The sequence below is a fragment of the Dioscorea cayenensis genome, chromosome 15, assembly GCF_009730915.1.
Source record: "Dioscorea cayenensis subsp. rotundata cultivar TDr96_F1 chromosome 15, TDr96_F1_v2_PseudoChromosome.rev07_lg8_w22 25.fasta, whole genome shotgun sequence".
Lineage (NCBI taxonomy): Eukaryota > Viridiplantae > Streptophyta > Magnoliopsida > Dioscoreales > Dioscoreaceae > Dioscorea > Dioscorea cayenensis.
The window spans coordinates 4,333,465-4,345,630 of NC_052485.1; the positions used below are offsets into that span (position 1 = coordinate 4,333,465).

The 12,166-nt window shown below is 35.6% G+C and overlaps 2 protein-coding genes across 2 annotated transcripts; both read right to left on the reverse strand.

Annotated features, from left to right (window-relative positions):
- Window positions 1–996: 996 nt before the first annotated feature.
- On the reverse strand, window positions 997–5,503 carry LOC120276984. Its single transcript, XM_039283722.1, has 4 exons — window positions 5,304–5,503; window positions 2,971–3,594; window positions 2,025–2,200; window positions 997–1,732 (listed from the first exon to the last, which is right to left on the reverse strand). Exons 1-4 carry the CDS (start codon window positions 5,360–5,362, stop codon window positions 1,134–1,136), a joined length of 1,458 nt encoding a protein of 485 aa, XP_039139656.1. The 5' UTR covers window positions 5,363–5,503; the 3' UTR covers window positions 997–1,133.
- A 1,229-nt stretch (window positions 5,504–6,732) lies between these two features.
- On the reverse strand, window positions 6,733–12,166 carry LOC120277432 (deSI-like protein At4g17486). The gene is made up of 4 exons (XM_039284281.1): window positions 11,903–12,166; window positions 10,429–10,683; window positions 9,424–9,711; window positions 6,733–7,296 (listed from the first exon to the last, which is right to left on the reverse strand). The coding sequence occupies exons 2-4, from the start codon at window positions 10,637–10,639 to the stop codon at window positions 7,070–7,072; spliced, it is 726 nt and encodes a 241-aa protein (XP_039140215.1). The 5' UTR covers window positions 10,640–10,683; window positions 11,903–12,166; the 3' UTR covers window positions 6,733–7,069.

Consider the following 12,166-nt stretch of genomic DNA (forward strand, 5'->3'; position numbering starts at 1 on the left):
TTAAAAAACAATTTTAATTTTTTTCATAACATTTAAATTTTTATTTATATTACTTATAATATTAATAATTAAAAATATTAATTATATCTAATTATTTATGTAATAAATGTCCATATAACCTTTGAAACCCAAGGTATAAAATAGTTTCTATAGTAGGAGTTGTTTAATTATATTATTTTATATATGATAAAATTTTAAAACTCCTCACAAAATTTTAAAAACTCCAATGTGAAGCCGGAGAGAATGCCTAGTATACATAATTCACACTGATTAATAAAAATTAGTTAAAATTAATTGGTTAGCTATATTTTATAAAAAATTATATTACTATTCAAAACTACTTCTATTTAAAACTCCACTAAAATAGATAATATGATTTAATGATCAATTGATTATAATTAATTGCAAATTATATAAGTACATTAAATTAAAAAGTAAATTTAGTAACAATTATTTAATGTTACACAAATTTTCTAAATAGACAAGTAAAAAGAACAACAAAAAAACTCAAAAATGTGATAAGAAACCGAAGGAGCATATATTAATATGTTTGAAATATTTAATAAATATAAAAAAAAATTGGGTATGGAGAATCCCCAACCCAGGGATGGGGAACGGTAGAATCCCTAAACCGGGATAATCCAATAGAATACCTTAACCCGAATAATCCCCGTAGGAATGGGGACGGGGTTAGGGATGGATTTGGCAAATCGGAGTTAGGGCCAAAGAATACATCTCTGGTGAACCCCCACTCAGTTGGCATCCCTATAAAACATAATTGGTATAGTTTAAAAATTTTGAATTAAATTATCTAAATCAATTTACTTTATAATGCTATAAATATAGTAAAATAGATTGTATAATACAACATTCATTCATACCCAAAAAAAAAGGCCTGGAAATTGAACTTAAATACAAAATTCTGAAATGCAAGATTGAGCTCAGCAAATTGAAAAAGTACAATTATTTGCAGAATAAACAATGAAGAATACTTGGTACGTGAACAATGTCCTATTAATTTCTCCAGAAGAATATACAACCACTAAAAAAAAGGAACAAAAAAATCAGAATTGTTTTATTACAATGAGAATTGCTAAACAATGTTAGTTTGATAACTCATGCTAACAGCCCTATCATGTTATTTCCTGCTCTTTTAAAGTAGCAGTCCTGGCATTGTTTCGGTCTCTCTTGAATATAAGATATAAAGGACTGTAAAACAAGCAGCACAAACCAAAAGGAACAACCATCATCGATAAAAGACCTCTAGATAGTGCAAAAGCCTGATTAACTGATCCAGAAACCAAACTCACAGACTTCGAATCATAACCATAAATCTTCTCGGTGAGTATTCCCACAGCCGGGGCTGCAAAAGATGAGAATGAACCTTCAAATGCACGATCAAAGGCGTAAATCATCGTTCGGTGTTTCAAGGGGACAACTTCAGCAAACATTGGATTGTTAGCACAAGTAGCACACCAACTTATGGTGAGGCCCATGAAGAAAAGAGTTGTGGCGAAGATGAACCAGCTATTAATCGTTTGAGGGATGACGGTGAGTAGGAACCATGAGAATGGAATGCCCATGAAGGCACTGAATTGTGCACACATGACACGGCCTGTGTCCGGGTAGAATTGAGAAATACGATCTGCTATCAGTCCCCCAAGAAAAGAACCAGTAGCACATCCAATTGCAAAAAGGCTGATCAAGGCAGCAGAACTGTTGTTATCAAAACCTGGAGAAATTTGAATTGATCAGACATATCAAGAGGTATTGAGTATAGATATGGTATATAAGTTCGGGTCTCTTGTCCTATCTTAAGCTTTTGGATTGAATTTGCTCTAGATGACTTGTTTGCAAGCTGCAATGTGGATAGTTAAAATAGTTTAATACGTATCAAGGGAGCGCACTAGCATAACTAATAGTAAATATGAATATGAATTTGCCTTATGTCATCAAATCTAAAATTTTTAATCGTCAAGTATATAAATGGACAAATAGGATGAAGTAAAAATGTTCTTCATTACCTATAAGTTCAAACCACATAGTGAAGAACACCATGGCAGTCCAAGGAAGAGATCCAACAATTCCCTGCAAGACGATTACTTGGAATGTTTGTACTTTTATTACAGATCTCATTGCTGTCCAGGAATCCCTCCAAATGGAAGGTGAGACTGTGTTTCCTTTTCCAACCAAGTTAGCCCTGGCAAAAAGTAAAGTACCATAAATGAAGGAAAATTTACATGAATTATATTCTAGTCAATGTGGTCATCTAACGTTTAGATAAATGATATATAGTGTCATGCAACAAACAAGGTACTGGACATCTGATAACCAGAGGGATTCACAGGCAATTATGTAAATACATGTCCATATTCCTGGTTTCCGTTCTTATGGCTTGTTTCTTTAAGGGCTTAGAGATCAACGGCGAGTTTCATACCAGACGCCTCTTCCTTCAACTCACATTGTATCATGTTACATGGGACCAAAGAGATCCAAACCTAGACCTGCTTCCTGTGACTACAGAACTCAACAAACAAAAAGGACTATGGTTCACTTAATCAAGCAACTGGGGACAATAAGATCAGGTCCTGCACCATATACTTAATATGCGATTTGTAACAACACTAAAATTTCCAGTGAAAATATGCAGTTGGTTAAAAGATAACCAGTCAAAAGCATACTCCTTTGTATGGAAAAAAAAAAAAAACAATTGGGCATACTTTGGCTTCAATTCCAAGCAAAAGTTTAGGCTAATTGGATGTATAACCCATATTTATAAAACTTAAACCCATATTCACTAAATTTGCCGATGTGAGACAACTAGTTACTTCAACAAGGAAAACAAAGATCTTTCACATAACTCTTAACGAACTGCCTATATTTATCAGGACAACAGTAGCAAACACAGTGCCATTCAGTTAAAATATAAAAGAAATACCAAACAAGAAACTCAAGAAATTTAGGTAGTACCTCTCAGAGTCGCCATCAGTGACAGAAGTGATGCGCTTTGATCTTCCAGGATCATCAACAAATGAGTAAACTAAGACCCCAATCAGCAAACTCAACACTGCCATCATGATGAACGCACAACGCCATCCAGGAATGCCCCAATATTCTTGCCCTGCCATGATAGTTGCAAGAACACCTCCTCCTATCCCCCCAACAGAACCCACAAGGCTCAGCAATCCAAATCCGGTACCCCTCACACTGTCCTTATAACTATCAGCAATGAATGATTGCAGTGCTGGGATCACAATGGCAAGCCCAAAGCCATTTAAAGCTCTCCAACACGCAACTTGCCGAAAATGTTGACTTGCTCCTACAGCAGCTGTTGAAAAGGCCCAGAATGTAGTACCCATTGCAAGGACACTGGGGCGATCATAATGCAGCACAAGAATACCTGCCAATGGTGATGACAATGCCTGTACGAAATTCCTTATGAAGGTAAGGTACCCAAGATCAGTAGGACCAGCATTGAAGGTTTCACTAACTTCCTTATAAACAGATGGCAGAAGGTTTTCATCAGCACGCTCCATTATAGCCGCCATATTAATCAGAATAAGTGATAGAGAAAAACCAAATAATCTCCTTGCTCTGCCAGATTAGAAATAATTAGAGCTGGCCATGAGAGTTCCACACATGCAACACTAACCATAATTTTTCATACTTTTCTTTGTGGCATCACACAGAAATTGACAATTTGAGCTTTTGCAGACAATAAAAGCTGATCACAGTTCATATGCAAGCCAAAATTGAAGATGTGTAAGACGTGAGCATAAATTTTCTCATTCAAAGTTTTGAGGGAACTAATCATCACATTTTGGACAATAAAAATAAATAAATGTCTCAACGATTCAGTTTATTTATTGAGTTTTACTAAAACAACAGAGTAATATAGTCAATAAAGAAGAAAAGAAAGTGAGACAATTTTTATTTTTAAAATTCAAATTTCAACAGACTATGCTTCAGGTTTTCTCTCAAATATTTAGTGTTAACTATTTATCAAGCATATAAAAAACTTATTTAATTTAATTATTTATTACAACTTTAAAAAAATCATTAGAAGGAAAAAATCTTGCTTTTAAGTATTTATCCTCCCTCAAAAAAGAGGAAAATGCACACCTCGCCTCCCTCCCAAAACAAAACCTATGTGAAGTATCAACAGTACACTATTATTATAATATTATTACCCGCCAACCAACCTTCTATACATGCATACAATCAATGCGAGCCCCTGCAACTAGTTAGTATCACTTCTTGAATCACATGTGATTCCAGGAGCGCATGTCCAAAATTATCAATGCACCATTAAAGACATGAAATTTATGGAAACATAGTGTTCATATGACATAAATGCACACTCAGTTACAAATTTTGGAAGGGCATAATTGCAAAAAAGAATATCTTTAGTTTTGACAATGAATAACCATTCTTTCTCCAAGATCAAACACTCCCACTTTCCTCTAATCATCCTGTAGACAGACATCAATAAAGAACACTCAAAGAGGAAATACACATCTAAACATCCATATAATATATTAGAAAAGTTTATTAAAGCATGGTGTTCAGATGGCATAAGCCCAAATTCAATTGCAAACTTAGGATGGCTATAAATGCGAAATAGGAATCTTTTTACAATAAATAGCAATTCTTTTCCCCAGGTTAAGAACTCCAATTACTTCTACTTTCATCTGATCATCTGGCAAGCAAAAATCACTAAAAAGGGACATATATCCAAAATAGATTTATTAGAAAAAGATACAAAATTTATGGAAACATGGGTCTCAGATAATATAAATATAAACTCAATTACAAACTTTAAATGAGCATACAAAAATGCAAAAAGAAAAAAGAAAAAAAAAACTCTTTTTGACAATAAATAGCTATTCTTAATCCAAGATTAAAAAAGGAAAACTCTTATTACTTCCATCTAATCATCCAACAAGTTCTCTGCTCCTTATTTTTCTCATCCGGTGAGGATAACTGTTTTCTTTTTCCTCTGTTTGTTCTGTTTATTATTTTCACTCTTGTACTTTTTTTCCCAGTTTCTTCTTCTATTAATAAATTCGTGGTTTATCCACTTTATTCATCATCCAACAAGCAAGCAATCACTAAAAAGTACATGATTCAAGGAATCGTATTCCTTTTCAAAGATTAAACAACACTCCGATGACTTCTACCTTTTCTCTGATCATCCAATAACCAATCGATAACTAAAAAGCAAAAGCTGATGGAATCTAAAACAAAGGCCAAATCAAAAAGGGAGAAGAAAGACAAGGGATAAGGATCCAAAGATCACTCACTTCATCTTCCGAGGAGATCTAGAATTCGAAGACCAAGCCCTAGCGCTGCTACGTCCCATGAAGAGACACGAATTGGATTGAACGGAAGCGATCCAAAGCCTCCGGCACTCGCTCCATCGTAGATTATATAGAGAAGAAGAAGAAGAACAACAACAACAACAACAAGAGAACAAATGGGAAAAAAAAAATCAAAGCAAGCACGATGGGGATTGAATTGTTTGCAATTATTTATTTATTTATTTTATTTATATATATAATTTAGTGTTTTGAGATTCGGGTTCTGCCTCGTGATGAGTACATTGGGGACTTGATGCGCATATAATTACCGTGGTGTTTGCCACGTGAGTTTGGTGGCGCGAATGATGGTCGCAAAAACATGGTCACGTGATCGTTGTTGAGCGGTTATGCTTTGAGCTCGGACGCCAGATGTCGCTGTTTGAGGGCCCACCTTTGGGGAGGGGTTTTCTATATTTTAATTTAAGTTTATTATTTTAAACAAAAATTTGAATCGACACAACCACTAAAGTGTCCATAAATTTTATGGTGGATAAATAATGCAAAGTTGAATTGCTTGTTTGCAGTACTGTTGTATAATATTGTATAAAAATATTTTAAATATAGATATTACAGAAAAAATTATTTTTATTAATTTTTCAAAAGATATAAATATATATTTATTTTAATGGACTAAAATGAAAGAGTGATGTGACACATGTCACGTTAGCATCTTTGTTGTGACCACAACATATCCTTCCACGAAGCAATTGTTGGCACTGAAAGGGTAAAAATGTACATTTGATATTGACAACATCGTTTTCGAATTTTTATGAATTTTTATGGCGGGATATATATATTGAAGGTTAATTTAACTGTTTGATTGGGATCAATGTTGGTTAATGAGATTGAATTTACCTAATTAAAACCATGACTGAGTGTTTACATTATTTCATAATGAAAATACATAAATACCCCTCCAAGTGTACCAATTGATTTTTGTTAAAAAAAACCAAAATGGGCGAGGCATTGAAAATCCTATTCAAAAATACCGAAAAAGCTTGCTTTATTAAAGAAAATAAACTTTTACTAGTGCTTACACAACCTATACATTTACTATTTCAACCACCAGATTGCTTTATATATACAACGAGAGTTTTATATATATACAAAACAAAAAAAACTTTTACACTAATAAATGAATACCGCTTGCTCCACCAGAGATTTATTCATGCCCATATTTTTCTTAGCAACCTAGCCGCTTATTTTAACAATCAACACCCAATTCACTTTGGTGTCCCTGTTAAACAAATATATATATATATATATATATGGAGAGAGTATTAGCTGAAAGGGCAACATAGGAATAATGAACAACAGCAATAGAGAACACCAAATAAAACTAGTAGCACAAGGAACACAGAGCACAAGAAGCTAATCAAACAACCAGTATCCATTCATGGAGGAAGTGATACAGTTGGGTCCTTTGCTCTCTAGCAAACTACCTTTAGGAGCTTACTTACAGTTACAACATCATAAGGCCCAACAGTCTGATACAAATGATTTCAACAGAACAAACAATATCATACAAGGAAAGAAACTGTGTCTCTTCTCAGTAATGAACAACAACAACAACAACAACAATAACATTTTAACATCTTGACATAGTTTCCCCTGCCTTGGTCTTCAAACATCAACTAGTTTTCTGGTAGATCAGCAAAAGCTATTTCCGTCTTTTGGGTGCGGTGAGGTCCAACCAGATGTGAGAGCTCCTACCTGTCCTTCAGTGGGAATGTGGCCCATGGGGGAAGGCAGCCTTTCAAAGGGGAATGCAAGATGAGAGAAGACGCCGATAACTGCTTCTGGCGCATGGAGATGGAGGATAAGCAGCTGAAAGTAGTACGAAGCCTTTGCTTTTCTCCATCACAGTTTTCATACTCTGGTTGACGAACAGTGGTAGTTTTAAGGGCCTCGGGTAGTAGGCAGTTGCACAAAGCACCTGCAATGCAAATAAAGCAGGCTCCTAAGAGATATATATATATATATAGTACAGCCGAGGTTCAATGTTGAGATGATATGGCTTGAGGAAAGACGGGAGAATTAGCGGAAAAATGAGATAGAATTTGGGGATATAACAGTTTCCAGTTGCCACTACAATCTATAGATGTGAAAGGCAGGGGACAAAACAAAATTGAAAATACTACCATCATGAGACAAGGACTGAAGATCATCACAACTTTAATCCAATCTAGGTCATCAAATAATCATTGAGAAGTTTAAACTGCTGCATACTCAGAACACTGAGTTGCTCCATTAAAAAAAGTATGCTTAGTAGTATGCTTAGTAGAAAGACTTTGTAATGAACAACTACAATTGTTACAAGCCAGCGAACTTGGTGTGAGGGTTCCCAGTTCTGGCTACACTACCTTAGCACATCGCATCATGCATAGTTTCCAAGTTCAACACTGGATTAGTGAGTGTCAGTTCTGTTGTGATTTTGAAATTTGATGATTATGCTCAATAACTAACACGTATGAAATAACTACTGATAGTATAGTCAAATATTGCATTAATGTGAATCATGTAGTTCAGTATGAGCACAACCATCTTATCCACTTAACCCTATCATGTACCACCATCTATTTAAATTGTTATGCTTAACTACACCACCAAGATGATTTAGTACACATCTTGCCCCAATTGCAGAACAGGAATCCTCCTTATCAGTGTAAAACTTTGTCGAGTCTCACAAGCATGAATCCTAAAGAGAAATCAGAATCAGTATTAAATCCTGACTTTCTAGATTTCCTTGTATCAATAAAAAGCCCAGATAAGACCTTTACAATAGAAGAGTTGGTCTTACATTTTCCCTTTGCCAATCAAAGGACGAGGATGTGATCTGTGGCTTGTCAGCACTTCTCAAAAAAATAATAAATAAAAAGTGCACATGATTTGTAGAATATCTACAGCCTACTGTATTCCACGAGGCAGGTAGGCCTCCTATTATATAGTATATGAACTAATAGCATAATTTAACGAACTAACAGCATACTTTAATAAACAATACCATGCCATTGGCAACCAATTTCAGTTTTAAGGTAATCCAAAATCTTCTCCGTAGGCATTTGGATTCAGGTTTGAGCCAGACCTTCATGAATATCTCAGCCAATTTTACCAGCACTGCAGTTTGGGTTCAAACATTGCTCCCGGAAAGATCCTCCTGCCAACCTCAAAGTTTAGCAGGAATACTTTTGATGGAACTTCGAGCCACATTCCACCAAACCATGACCAACTCCACATGTAACATTTCAATCGATCAGGAAACTTTTCAAAAGTCCACTAAATTATTATTTACTCTCTAAAAATCATTGAACCCAAAAGTGCTTTAATAATCTCCAAAAGTGCTAAATTAAGGCTGTTTTGTTCTCACCATGATGCCAGGCTGCAGATGTTGAACCTGCACCCTTACACTTCTCAGAACTGGTAATGTTTACCTTTTTTAAACCTAACCGCAGTTAAAATATGGCGTCATTGATGAACAAATAAAAATAACTTCTTTATTCTTAGCCCAGAGTTTCATGAATGCTAAATGCATACATGAGTAAGAGCTGAGAAAGGAGAGAGTTTGACAGGGCCATAATCCAAGGTTAACTTTTTGGGAGGCAGAATTTTCAACGGAAATGAACCAACAAAACCATGAAAGGTGATAAAAACATTGAATCAAACAAGAGGTGAAATTATGACGAAGTATGAACCTTGTCAAATGTATTAAGAACAAGTAGAGTAGTAGAAACATGAAAAACAGAAAGAGTAAACATTCAAAAGCAAGCAAGATTGGATATCTGGTAAACCCAACAGACAAGAAAATCTAGCCACAAAATTTTTCAACATTGCTCAAATCTTCTTTGAACTCTTTGCAAAGTGCCTTTTCAAACTTAGGAATTATCATGAACAAAATACTAATGGCAAATTAGACATAATGTATCTTTTAGTAAGGAAACAACTTTTCCTGGTATGAGTGGTTTCTTTTTCCTGAAAATAATGAATGACTAATAATGTATCCTAGATCACTCATGTTTCTTTGAAAGCAAATAGCAGCAAATGCCAATGTAAAAAAGAAGCATACCAATCCTTGCAAGGCGATTCACCCATTTTGGAATTCCATTTCCTGTCAGCCTATAACAGATATCCTTGCAGAAATGGTTGCAGTTCTTTGTGATCAAATGATAGGTATCTCCATTGTAGTTTACAGATTGAAGCTCCATGAACTCTCTAACTTGCATTGGGTCTAAGCATGTCGTGCCCATGAATATTGACTTCCTAAATCTGAAACCTGGACATTGCCGAGGCTCAACCTCAAAAACACCACTAGTTGGATAGTCATGAGCACCAAAAGCGTACTCCACACCATGAACTGCAAGCACATATGCCCAATGATTGATTACTAAAAACACATATTACTTGACAACAAGAATCTCATGAAGAAATTATTTTAATAAGGAAAAATCAAAGATTTCTCAAATTAGTTAGTTTTTCAAATCAACAAGACTAATAAGACAACATATGAGATTCCATCTCGGTCATTGCCAAAAGAACATCAACATGACAGTAGAACTTACTTCCTGTCAGACTAATTCAGTGTAGACTCCTGCTGAAAACTGATTATGTTTAACATACACATAATACAGGCTAATAGCCGTTGAATATGCTTTGTTGATGCAGTTGATGTGAGATAGCTAACATATTCATTCTCACAGTACTAGAAATGTGAAGGAAAGATTGAAAATTTCTGATTAGAATGCTACTAGGTGAAATTGGGTTTAGGATTGGCCTAACACATCAACTTTCTCATGACATAACTTGCTTCAACATCTGGAAAAATTTCTGGAAAGCAATTTATAGGGGTAAAAATTGTGGTGATGCAGTATACATAGTTGCAACTGGGTTTCAAGCCTATCGCCAAGCCAACCTTGGCTATTACCAGAATAGATCTCCAAGAAGAAAAACACTCAACCGAGCAAAGGGGAGTAATGGTCAGAAAGCTTAATGAGGCATGAAACAATCTTGACAAGGATTTTAAAGACCTTTCTTAGACTGAGTTTACTCATGGAATTGAACAAGTTAGAATTACCTTCAACCCCAGAGTGAAATATCCCAAGGCCTGCCCAATATACATAGCCATTCATGGGTGTTAAGTCATATACATTGAGATAAACTGGTGTATTGCCCTGTGTATGACCTGCAGACCGGACCTTTGGAAATATACAGAAACGGGTGGCAGACTTCCCCCTGATGCGAAGAGGCACAAGGGACTTCCATCGTTTTTTTGAGCCCAACTTCATATTTACTTTAAAGATGGAATGAAACAATTGATATCCAGCAGTTCCTAAGCACATGAAGCAAGAACAGGAACAACTCAGCAAGCAAGACCAAAATAACACTAACAAGAAAAGGCAAATCACCAACCCAAATTGCATCCCACTTGTAAGTTTCACAGAAAATTAAATTGGAGATCAAGATACTTGCGGAACATAAAATTTTCACAATCCTCAATGCTCCAACAAAACCAAGAAACCAGTGCAACCATGCAATTATCACCAAACATAAATATTTACGGGGAAAAAAGCACATATGATGCAAAATGCAAAAATGTACCAGAAAATTAAACAGTCCAAGAAACAAAACATGATAAAAATGACTTTATGTCATTTCATTTCTCCAGTTCACTTTCCTCAATCAACCAAACACAAGAAACCAAATTTCCCTCTTGTTTCCTTCTAATTCCATATATTTTCCAGCAATCCAAATGTAACCATGACTAAATGCCCATTCGCAGCACAAAAGTGGAAAATCAGCACGCCATAAAAGGTTTAATAAATTCTTCAACAAAGAAATCAGTGCAACCACGAGAGTATCACCAAACCTAAAAATTAAAGAAAAAAAATCCTCTTGAGATGAAATATACGAAAATATACCCCCAAAAATCAAACAGTCCAAGAAACAGCTCGTAAGAAAAATGGCTTCATTTCATTTCCTCTCCGGTAACTAACTTCTCCATTTGATTTCCCCCACTGGACCAAACACAAAGAAAACAAATTTCCTTTTTTTTAACCTTCTAATCACATCTACTTTCCATCAATCCAAACGTACTCATCAAGAAACAGCTCGTAAGAAAAATGATTTCAATTCATTTCCTCTCCGGTAACTAACTTCTCCATTTGATTTTCCCCACGGGATCAAACACAAAGAAAACAAATTTCCTTTTGTTCACCTTCTAATCACATCTACTTTCCGTCAATCCAAACGTACACATCAAGAAATTCCCATTCGAAGAACAAAACCGGAAATCAAAGACACCAGATCTACATTTCCAAAGAACCCGGATCCACACGACAAAACAAACAACATATTCAACACACTAAACAGACGAAAATCTCAACCAAGACTCACAAAAATCACACATTGAACTCCATTCTCACCAAATTACAAGAACCCATCCATCCTCAGACTCCCATCCAAACCCCCAAACCCTCATCCACTTCCAAAGACCCAGATCAAGATTTCAAAGAACCAAAACATCAAAGAAAAGCAAGAAACCCACATACCAGCCAAACCACAACGTCAATCCCCAATAATCCCATCTCCACCTTCACAGAACCCCGCCATTCTCCACCACCACCTCCAAATCCTCACTAGAACAAGCACATTGTCTTCAAAGCAAGAAACAGAAGAGAGATCTATCACCAAAAACCGAAGCTTTAGCACTCCCTCCCCTCCTCCTTCTCCTCCCCCTCTCTCTTCAGTCCTCCTTTAATGGCAGGAGGAAAGAGAGAACGAGAGGGAGAGAGAGAAAGAAGAGATAGCTTTAA

What these genes read in the sequence shown, in the direction of transcription:
- LOC120276984 (XM_039283722.1), bottom strand. Translation starts at nt 5,362, where the DNA reads ATGGGACGTAGCAGCGCTAGGGCTTGGTCTTCGAATTCTAGATCTCCT. An exon ending in AGATCTCCTCGGAAGATGAA is followed by an intron (nt 3,595 to 5,303) that starts GTGAGTGATCTT and finishes CTAATCTGGCAG; the next exon opens with AGCAAGGAGATTATTTGGTT. An exon ending in ACTGATGGCGACTCTGAGAG is followed by an intron (nt 2,201 to 2,970) that starts GTACTACCTAAA and finishes ACTTTTTGCCAG; the next exon opens with GGCTAACTTGGTTGGAAAAG.
- LOC120277432 (XM_039284281.1), bottom strand. Translation starts at nt 10,639, where the DNA reads ATGAAGTTGGGCTCAAAAAAACGATGGAAGTCCCTTGTGCCTCTTCGC. An exon ending in ATTTCACTCTGGGGTTGAAG is followed by an intron (nt 9,712 to 10,428) that starts GTAATTCTAACT and finishes ATGTGCTTGCAG; the next exon opens with TTCATGGTGTGGAGTACGCT. An exon ending in GAATCGCCTTGCAAGGATTG is followed by an intron (nt 7,297 to 9,423) that starts GTATGCTTCTTT and finishes TTTGCATTGCAG; the next exon opens with GTGCTTTGTGCAACTGCCTA.